Raw genomic sequence first — 10496 nt, forward strand, 5'->3', positions numbered from 1 at the left:
TCCTGCGTGGCTATGGCCACGGTGCAGTCAGTTGAAGTCTGGTATTCCTGTTTGTTTTCATCCCTAAGGTTTTGTTTGCAACGTTTCTATTACTACAAAGACTTACAGGTAATGAGCAGAGAGTACCAAATAAGCAACTGCTTATTCCAGTGTTTCCATCAGTTTAAATACTTAACGTGCAAGTAGAAATCTGAGCTGGAAAAACATCTCGAAGTTGATAAAATTCTACCAACTGTGAGGGGTTTTAAGTCCTGAAACAGACAGCTGTTTCCTGATACTTTTTCCCCTGTGTTAATCTTACATATTCATGCTGTTAAAGTAGTAGAGAAGCCATGGTTTCTAGTCACAGCTACTTGTCACACTAGAGCAGTTTTATGCACTGTATATATGTGGAGTACGTAAAAATATGGTAACTTCATTATTTTATTTTAAAAGGCAAACATCTATGTAATTCATAAGTCACCCCAGAACAGGTTACTAACCGAAGTTGCAAAGTGCTGCAAATTTTGGTTATTGAAAGCGAGACTGTCCTTCAGAAGAAGATGTCATTCTAAGCTCTCTTGTGTTGCACTATAAAACACTGGCTGACTTGGTCCAGTCCCAGTGTAGAGCCTGCAGTACATATTGCAGTAACAGCTGAATTAGAACTTTAGAGGTGTTTTTTCTTCTTTTTTAAATCCTAGTTTTCAACATCTTAACTCAATTTAAGTGCTGGCAATGCATACATACTATTAAATTTACATCAACTTTATCATTGCTCAAAACAGCTTAGTGACTGTAAATTGAAATGAGCTGGCAATATTTGGGAAAAGGAAACTTTTAAGTTGGTTTGGGTTTTGATTTTGGTTTTTTGTTTGTGTGGGTTTTTTTTTTCCTCCAGCGTGTCCACCTGGACATTTCAAGTGTTCTACTGGCTTATGCATCCAGCAGATGCAGCGCTGTGATGGGATAAACAACTGTTTTGATGAAAGCGATGAACTCTTTTGTGGTTTGTATTCACTTATTAGAGATTTTGACTGAAAAACCCAACAAATGTATTCTGTAGTCTTAGAAGGCAGCTGAAACAAGGTGAAAATTTTTTTAGGGAAAAAGAAAAAGATGTTTCCTTTGTATCTCGAGGTGCAGACTATCAATCATTGTCTCGAGTGCTTCATTCATAGTTAATTAACAAGGGGAAAAAACTAAGAATGAAGAAGGTATGGCACTGGAAAGCACAAGGAAGAAAGTCAGATGTGCAAAAACGGTTGTAATAGGCTACACTTTTGTTGTTCCTCATGTGATAAATGCTGGTAATTATAAAGATCTGTTCTATTTTGAGATTAGTTATTTTATGTTTGTGAGGGAATGACAAATTGTGGTGTGTAGAGTAGATGAGAGTGATAATAAATGTCCATGGTGAAAGAGGGCTAGAACTTGGGCCACTCCACTTGGGGCAATGTGTGAACTGGGATAGGTCACTGAACTCCTTTGTGCTTTATTTTCTCTGTGTATAATGTGCACTCATACTCATTCTTGTACCATGCAGTAAAGTTATCAAAGTGGTACCTGGGCATAGTCAGAAGGGTAGTGTTAGCATTACAAGAATGTTTCTGTAGCTGATTTGACTTATGTTTTTGAAGTTGTCCCTGAGTGGAACTGTAACTCCAGCTTCGCAATACAGGACAACCTGCTTGCCTGCAATGGAGTAAGTGATTGTGAGAATGGAGATGATGAGCAGAACTGCACCCACAGTAAGACTTCTGTCGTAATTAATTTTTTTCTCTCTTCTATCATCTATCCAATCCTGATTTAAATACTGGATGCCATATTTGAAGAGTTAAGAGGCACTGTCAAATCTAACTCAGGCTATATAATTCTGCTCAGTCTTCTGATATGCTTATAAACAAGCTGTTACTGATTTTAAACTATTTCTTTTTAATGAGCTCATGAACATCTGTTTCAGCAAAATACTGGCAGAAGAATTAAGTACTCTCAGTGCAGGATAGGGATCTAGGGATTTAAAGCTTGAATCCCAGATTTTCTCTCTTTAAAACATAATCTGTGCAAATTATTTCCTGGATCAGTTTTACCATCTGTAAAATGACTATAAAAATGATAGTTTCTCTGGAGCAATTTTCAGGTTTATAAGGTTAATATGTTTAAAATGCTGTGGAAGTTATACATTTAGCATTAGGCACATGAAAGTTTTGAGTCAGCCATTTCTTCAGCTTTTTAGAATAAATGGACACCGTGATGTGAAAGGGAGCACAACTGGGAAGTGCTGCAAGTAACTTTTTTTTTTTAAAGAAAAGTAATGGGTTTTGACCTGCTTGACTACACAGTCTCTGTAAATGGTTACAGGATACTTCTGTGTGTTGACAAGAAAAATAGACTGGGTTTGAGTGGCCTCCTTTATTGCAAGCCACAGGGAAATAGGAAAATGCCAAGGCTGGGGTTGCAGTTTAACTGAATACAATTAGTAAGACTGCTTTCACTACTACCTTTCATTTCATATTTAGCAATGAAATATAAAGGAGGGCTTCTTTCCAGAGTACTGGATGTTTTATCTTTCTTGCCTAACACTTGCTCTACAGCTAAGTTTTTGCTACTATATCCATGTTCACTAGCACTATGGGAAAAGATGAGAGGAAATCTTTGTTAGGATTCAGCCAACTTGATGCAAGCCTTCGTATAGATGCAGTTCTACTTGAATAGTTTATTCTTCTTAGAGATTGATTTAAGCCATGCCAGCCAAAGTGCTCTTTTGCTGTGTTCCCTCCTATGTATTAATACATGTATGAATCTTCTATCTGTGCAGACATGCCTTCACATGTTGAACTGAGCCAATAGTGGTGGTTTTTGTTTTTCTTTTTTTTCCCCCCACAACTATTTCAGGTATTCCTTGCACCAACCACACATTTAAATGCAGGAATAACATTTGCATTAGGAAACAAAATGCAAAGTGTGATGGGACTGTGGACTGTATTGATGGAAGTGATGAAAGCAGCTGCAGTAAGTCCCTCTCAAATGTTCATCTTTTTGGACTTTGAACTTTTTACACAATAAAGCCCTTTATTTCTTCCTGTTTTGGAGTGGGTACAACTCACATAGCGAGTGTTGAGTTTTTATTGCATCCTCTCAGTGATAGTGGGGTAATGATCAGCTATCGGTTTACTTCAGGTCTGGTTGCAGAATTCCCTAAGTTCTTGTGGGAGGGTGAGCTTAGGGTTATGGGGAGTCTGAGTCAGCTGAAATGCTTATTGTAGCTATGTTAAGAAGCAGGGTTAATTGCAGAGTGAACTTGGCTATCAGGTAAGGCAGCATTGTTGTTGCCTGCAGCAGTGTCAGGTACTTCCGTTGGAATCAGGCTGCGTTTGGACTTCAGGAGTGACACAGCTGCAATGAGACAAATACAAACTTTTCACTTCTTTCTCTTCTAGATGGTGAAGACTCCAATATTTCATAGTATCAAGTTAGGTTCAAGTCTCAAATTTTCCTAAAGTAACCTCTGTACAAGCTGTTCAGTTTGTTTTGCTGTAAAGTGAACATGTGATTGTTACTGCACTAGCAGTAAATTACCGCAGTAGCAATAAAAGTGGGGTTAGGATTAGTTGCTTAAACTGAATATTCTTTGGTATTTTGTCTGGCCCTCAGCTGTTTCTGGCATGCTACCTGTATGTCAAATCTGCCAGCACCTGCCTTGAATCCAGTAGGACATCTTAAAAGACTATCTATATGCTTATTTGTGTTTGGAAACATTAATGCTGTTTCTGACTATTTGGCTGAGTGTTGGAAAGTGCCCAGAAGTGTTGACATCTCTGTGTGGGAGCATGGGACTAAAACTTCTGAGCAGACGCTTTATGTGTGTACACTAGTGGTGGGCATGAGGCCTTACAGAGGGGTCTTTCTCCATTGCTCTTCAAATCACAGTGTGCAGCTTTTTGTGCTGAGACATGACTCCTTCATCTGTGAGTTAGAAATATACATTGTTTTCAGACTTTCATTTGTTTCCATGCAAATTAATGATTGGAACACCTGGTTTCTGAAATAATAAATGACCAAACTCCACATGTGTGGCTGCTACTATAAACATTTTTCTTGTATCATTCCCACTGTTTTGGCAAGAAATAAGTGTCCTGATGCTGCTGAACTTCCTTCTTCATGGGATTCTTTTCAGTTCAGGGATGACAGTATTAAAAAGTGATGAGGGATCGCCTATTTTTATATATTAATTTTGATGCCTATTAAATCAATGGGTCCTTTGACTTTCTGACACAATAAATATTTAGAGGCCAATTCCTGCATCAGAGCTAGAAAAGAAACTTACTAAATTTCCCAGGCCAGTGCCTTTTTTTTTTTTTGAGTCACCTCTTGTTTCAGGAATAGAGTAGCCAAATAGAGAAGTTTTTCTTATTAGAGCAGGGCAAGGAAATGGATTTAAAAACATTTCAAAGGGCAAGATTCCTTCATGCCCTATGTGGGAAGCACTCTCAATAAAGGAAAGCCCTGGAGATGGAGATTATAATCTGAAATATCTATTGCAGGTTGCGGCAGCAGCAAGAGCAGCAATCCCATCTCTCGGATTGTAGGTGGTACGAACACTGAGGAAGGTGAATGGCCCTGGCAGGTCAGCCTCCATTTTGTGGGAGCTGCTTACTGTGGCGCATCAGTGATATCGAAAGAATGGCTTGTATCTGCAGCTCACTGCTTTCAAGGGAACAAGTAAGCAGTGTTGCCCCTAACTCTATCCCAAACTTCACCAGTGTCCCCAAACGCCTTTGGCTTCAAGAGTTTGAACTACACTGAGGCTGGATATGCCCTCATCTTTCACCTGCCCTGCTGTCAGGGGGTGTCTTGGGGTACTTTTTTAAGAGATGGATTGTTTGTTTGCTCCCAACCAGGCTGGCTGACCCCAGAGCATGGCATGCTCACCTGGGCATGCAAACACAAGGCCGTGCAAAGTTTGTATCTGCGGTGAGACAGATCATTGTCCATGAATACTACAACAGCAGGAACTACGACTATGACATTGCGCTGCTGCAGCTGAGCAAGCCGTGGCCGGACACAATGGGCCATGTTATCCAGCCCATCTGTGTGCCTCCCTTTTCGCACAAAGTCCGCAGTGGTGACAAATGCTGGGTAACAGGTTGGGGCCAAAAGCAGGAAACAGGTGAGTTTTATAACTTCAATCGACCTAATTTTGTTCCCAGGTACACAGCAGCCTTCACAGCTGTGTGTATGCGGGACCCCTGCTTTTGTTGCATGGCTGAGTTCTACAAAAAAATCACAATGTTTTGAATTTACTGTCCTATGGAAGTAGGTTCCTGCATGCGTGTACCTTCATATGCTGGTCCTGTGGATCTGGAAGTCCCGTGTGCTCATGTTGTTAGCTAAGACTTGCAGGGAGCTACATTTACTCCGAAATAGCACGGTATTGTTTTTCCCCTTTGTTACTCTTGGAAGTGTGTTAGCATGCCTAAATGGACCCTTTGCTGCTTGCCACAGGAGGATGAAACTGCTAAGTCTCCCTCCTCCCACCTTCAGCCTCTATAGGATGCACAGTCCTGTGGTGCCAACCCCAGCTGTGAGGTGCCAGCTACGCCCTTGGAGTGCCACTAGACAAAATGGCCACCCCGATGACAAAATGGCTGCCCTGTAATGGTGGCCTGCCCCATGGCAGGGGTAAGCCTGGCCCTCCCACCACCTTGTCCTGAGCTGCCTCCTCCCTGGCGCAAATGCTAGTAACTTCTGCCCCTCTGGCTGCTTTCCTAAAGCCCTTCCCGTGTAACCATAGGTGTGATGGCTTCCCTCGGTTTAAATCATGTAACCGCCACTGTGCCAAACCCTGGGTCTGCCAGCACAGGCCCGGCTCAGGCAGCTTGCCTGCACCTGCAGGTCTGCCCTGGCCCAGCCTCACCTGCTCTCTCAGGGCGGCTGGCACCATGCCGGCCCAGCCGCTCTCGGCAGGAAGTAGGAGAGGCACATGCAGGGTGCGAGCCAGCAACAGGGAAAGGACGGTGGTACAGACATGAGGTATGGTGCAGTGCCTCCTTTTGGCCTACTGGTTAGTCACCTGTGCAATTTAAAAGCTGATTATTTGAAAGATAAATGTGGTGCCTCAAAAAGGCAAAAGGGATTTCTTTTCCCTGTTCCCCTCTTTTCCCTTCATTGGTTTATACGATTTGATTGCCAAATCAGTCGTTCAAGTGTTTTTAAAGTATACTTTATATATAAGTATTATATATATTATATATAACTATTATATATTATATTGTATATAATATATAATTATTATATATAATATGAAATATATAATTATATATTATATATAATTATATATGGTGTTAATTATGTATTATATAATTAATATTATATACTAACTCTATCAAGGTTTCATGATGTAAATCAGCACTTGCGTATTTGAATATGTTGGAGAAGTTTCTTTGGCTATATCCAGATTTTGAGAGGATCACCTGGTGATATTATTAGAGCTATTGTATTGAAAGGAGGGGACAATTCTGCTTAATTCTGTTTTTCCAGAAGTATGTATTTTACAGAAAAGAGGTATTTTAGCAAAATTTTCGGGCAGAGAAGACCAAATTTGAGATATGTCCAAATATATATATATATATGTCCAAATATATATCCAAATATATGCTGCCTAAAAGAGCAATTTGCATTCTGTAACTCTGACTCATACCTTTTAATTTTCAATCCAGCCCCTTCAGAGACACCACCGTACTTGCAAATCTGTCTTGTGATGATCCAAATACCTTTGTAAAATCCTGTTTCCTTTTAAAAATAAAAAGAGAACAAATTAAGAAATCTTAAGACATTTTGCAAAAGACATTAGAAAAAGGCTTTTGTCCAACCCTAGTAACTCTGCCATTGTATCTGGTGTGGCTAAAGGACCAAGATCACATTACGTAAAAGCCTGATACTTAGGAGGTTTTCTGCGGTGTTGCAGTTGTTGGAATCCAGAATAACTTGGAGGACAAAAGTATCTGTGGATATTTTCTGAAGACTTCTTGTTTTGCCTTTCAATAGATGAGTAAAATGTTGAGCTCTATTGAATCATCCTTCTTTTAATTTGTTTTCCAGATGATGAAGGTTCAGCAATTCTTCAGAAAGCAGAGGTAGAAATTATTGACCAAACATTATGTTATTCCACATATGGGATTATCACAGCTAGGATGTTTTGTGCTGGACTAAAGTCTGGGAAAAGAGATGGGTGCAAAGTATGTATCTTTACTCACCTTGCATAGAGTTTATCTTACCTTTCATTGTTGCATGATGAGATGTAAGAACTGAGTGGCAAACCACTTTTTTGGTCTGTACGCTTCAGTTCTGAAAAACAGCAATATAAGGATTGTCTATCAGCAAATCTGTCATTGAGGTGTTTTCAGTTGTGCTGCTTTATGTATATGAATAGCATCACTAAATTTCAGTTGCAGGCCAAGGGCCTGTCAATTTGCGAGTCCCCATAACAAGCTGAAGTCAGGCAATTCTTGGTACAAGAGTCTCCCAGTTGAAGAAACTGAGAAACTAGTTTGTCTCTTCAGGATCCCTTCCTCTAAGCTTGGAACTACAGGGCTGTTTGAGGTGCAGACAACTAGGCATAAACTTTCAAATGCATAATAAATCTGATTTGGGAATGCTGAAAGGTAATAAATGTCAAGTTCTGAATTTACTTCTAGTGAATAGTCATAAAACTATATATATATGCAAACCATATATAATATAAAATAAGGTATATTATCTAATATATATGTTTTATAATATATACTATGTTATATTATATAGAACTTATATAAACCATATATTTATCGCTAAAATAGTAGTAAAACTGCTATTATTTTTTTTTTATCATGGAGATCTGAAATCTTCAAGATGTTCTGTATTTCACTGGTCTACATAAAAGTGAGAGAGACCACAAGCAATGTCTGGGGGCTTTCTGAGAGAGTGTAACACACCAGCTGGTTTTGAGATTAGTGAGACCATTGACTTTAAGCCTCATTTGCACTAAATGGAGAATTTGTTTCTGCAGTTATCTGTCTGGCCACTCAAACTATAACCAATGAAAGGCATAATTTACAGGTCTTCTGGCTGCATTTCTGTAAGGGCAAATGATGTGTGACTGTGTCTGGCAGTTGTTAGAGCAGATTGAAATGTGGGATTTCGGTTTTGTGAAAAATGCTGGTGTTCCACTTTTATCCCAGGAAATAAAGAAAAAAGTTGAAAGTTTGAGACTCTAAGTGCAAAATATTAATTGTCAAGGATGGAAAAAATTACCTTCTAAGTTAAATTGTCAACAATTTTGTGAGGCAATTCAAGATAATTCTGCTTTGAACAGCAGGTGGTTTTACTTAAATCACCTCCTGATGTCCCTGCCAGCCTGCATATCCTAAGGTCCTGTAAAGTTAAAGCAAATTGTTAGCCAGAGCTGACAAAATATATGTCTAGAAGGAAGGCACTTCAGTTGCAAAACATTTAAAATTAACCAGCTCACCTTTGGCTTTTGGAAATCCTTTATTGCATCCAATGCTTTGGTGAAGTTTAATTCTCTACTAGCTGTTTGTTTCAGAGAAGTTGTGTCTAGAGAAGAGTCCTGCAAAAAGTAAGAGCTGGATCCAAGCGATTTTCCCCAAATGGTGGCACTTTCTTCTATTTTCCCCTGAATGTCTACTAATATGTTTCTGCAAAAAAAGAAAATATTGCAAATAATAATACTATTAAAAATACTATTCCTATAAAGGAAAAGTATTATTTGCAATATTCTGTATTATGGAATTATGCCACGCTGTATAAAACTTTGAAGTCTATAACAGATGTCTTTTTAATTAGGGCAGTTAAAATGAAATTATGTGCCCCTAAACATTACCTGCTGGCTTGTATCTACTAAAGGACAACACTTAGGCTTTTCCCCTTCTTAAAAAAAATCCAAATGAGGGATCGGATCTGTTTCATATACTTTAAATTTGAAATAAGTTATTACTCAATGCTACAATTGTTTTTTAATTTTTTAAAAAAGCTTACTTTTTTTTTTGGAGTCCTTAGGTGTGTAACCTATAAATGAACATGCATATTAAGTAGCAGATTTTGGAGTTAGCTGTAAGTTTGAGGCTAGGAAGTTAATGGTGAATTTAAACCTAGTCCATGAAATGTAATCTTGTTGTTACTGTCTTTAAAGAGTGAGAGGTAGCCCTATCTCTTGTGAAAGAACAAATTTCGGTACAACTGTGCAATCCCATCTGCTTCAAGAAAAAAACACCTGTTGACTATCTGATGGTTTGAACTGTGTGAGTGGGAAAATATAATCACTGTTGGAATTAATTCTGTGGAATTTTGTCTCGGTTTTAATAATCTGTATTGCAAACACATACAACTCAATATATTCTTTTTAGGGTGATTCCGGTGGACCATTGTCATGTCAGAGCAACGGAGATGGAAAATGGTTTTTGACTGGCATTGTTAGCTGGGGTTATGGATGTGGAAGACCAAATTTCCCTGGTGTCTACACAAAAGTGTCAAATTTTGCACCATGGATTCACAAATATGCGCCTTCAGTCTTGTAAATTGAAAACTGTTTTGCTGGAATAAAACATGTTCGGGATACCTTCATTAAAATTCATATTTAGTAAAATTGTTCAGTGCTGGAATTTCTTTGCAGGTCTCCCTGCTTACTCTTACTTCTAGAGTACACATATGGAAGTAACAAATACCCTTTCATCAAACCTTGGTGGAAGAGGAAGAGACTGATCCTGCAGTGGTTTTTCTATGCAGATGTCTGGAAACACAGGAGGAGGTGCAATAATAAATTTTCAGCACTATGTGTTAATTTTCCAGGTGCCAGCTAAGTGCATGTGCAATCATCTAATCGGGAAGCTGAAGAAACAATTGACTACCTAGAGACAGAGCTTAGGTCATGGTCGTTTCCTCTGAGATGTGTATGGCCCAATACAGTAGTGACTGTGAAGTAGCAATCAAATGTTAGTACTCTTGAAATACTACTTTTTCTACCTCCTCCAGCAAGAACAGCTGATAAAAGCGGGGAGAGAAGGGATTGCAGAAAGTGAACTCAATCCTCTCAAATCCACAGAGCCCTCATTTTTGGAGATCAGAAGGTCTGTGCTTACGCATGGAAGAAAACATTAGTCTTATTTATTCTCCAACTTCCATTTTAATTAACTGCATGGTTTGAAGCTACTAACTCTTATTTCCTGCCTTAATTTTTCCCATATTCAAGATTATTCACAGTTCATCCACTTTAGAATTTGAATTTTTTATCTGCAGGCAACCTTAACAAGATGAGTAAATATGGTGGTATTGTCCTTGCCCAAATAAAACCAATGCTTCTACCATCTGAGAGGTATTTTAAACAGCTGTGGAATTAGATTCTCTGACTGTATATATGATTTTTAGAGATGATGCAAAAGAGATTTTATTTCCTCTAGGCTTTTTCTGTGGGTTTCTTTTCCATGAAGGATGGGGCAAAGGATCAGTCAATCAGCAGGTTG

The 10496-nt window shown here is 38.9% G+C and overlaps 1 protein-coding gene across 1 annotated transcript in view; it reads left to right on the forward strand.

Moving 5' to 3' along the window:
* Nucleotides 1–9554, forward strand: part of TMPRSS7 (transmembrane serine protease 7) — a gene marked incomplete at both ends in the record, with an annotated part of 32850 nt that extends 23296 nt beyond the window's left edge. The window contains 7 exons of the mRNA XM_081997424.1: nt 881–988; nt 1620–1730; nt 2875–2991; nt 4524–4701; nt 4881–5149; nt 7081–7217; nt 9384–9554. Coding sequence (XP_081853550.1) covers nt 881–988; nt 1620–1730; nt 2875–2991; nt 4524–4701; nt 4881–5149; nt 7081–7217; nt 9384–9554 — 1091 coding nt within the window. The remainder of the gene's footprint in view (nt 1–880; nt 989–1619; nt 1731–2874; nt 2992–4523; nt 4702–4880; nt 5150–7080; nt 7218–9383) is intronic.
* Nucleotides 9555–10496: the final 942 nt, after the last annotated feature.

This window comes from Phaethon aethereus (assembly GCF_964289735.1).
Source record: "Phaethon aethereus genome assembly, chromosome: 1".
NCBI classification, from domain to species: domain Eukaryota; kingdom Metazoa; phylum Chordata; class Aves; order Phaethontiformes; family Phaethontidae; genus Phaethon; species Phaethon aethereus.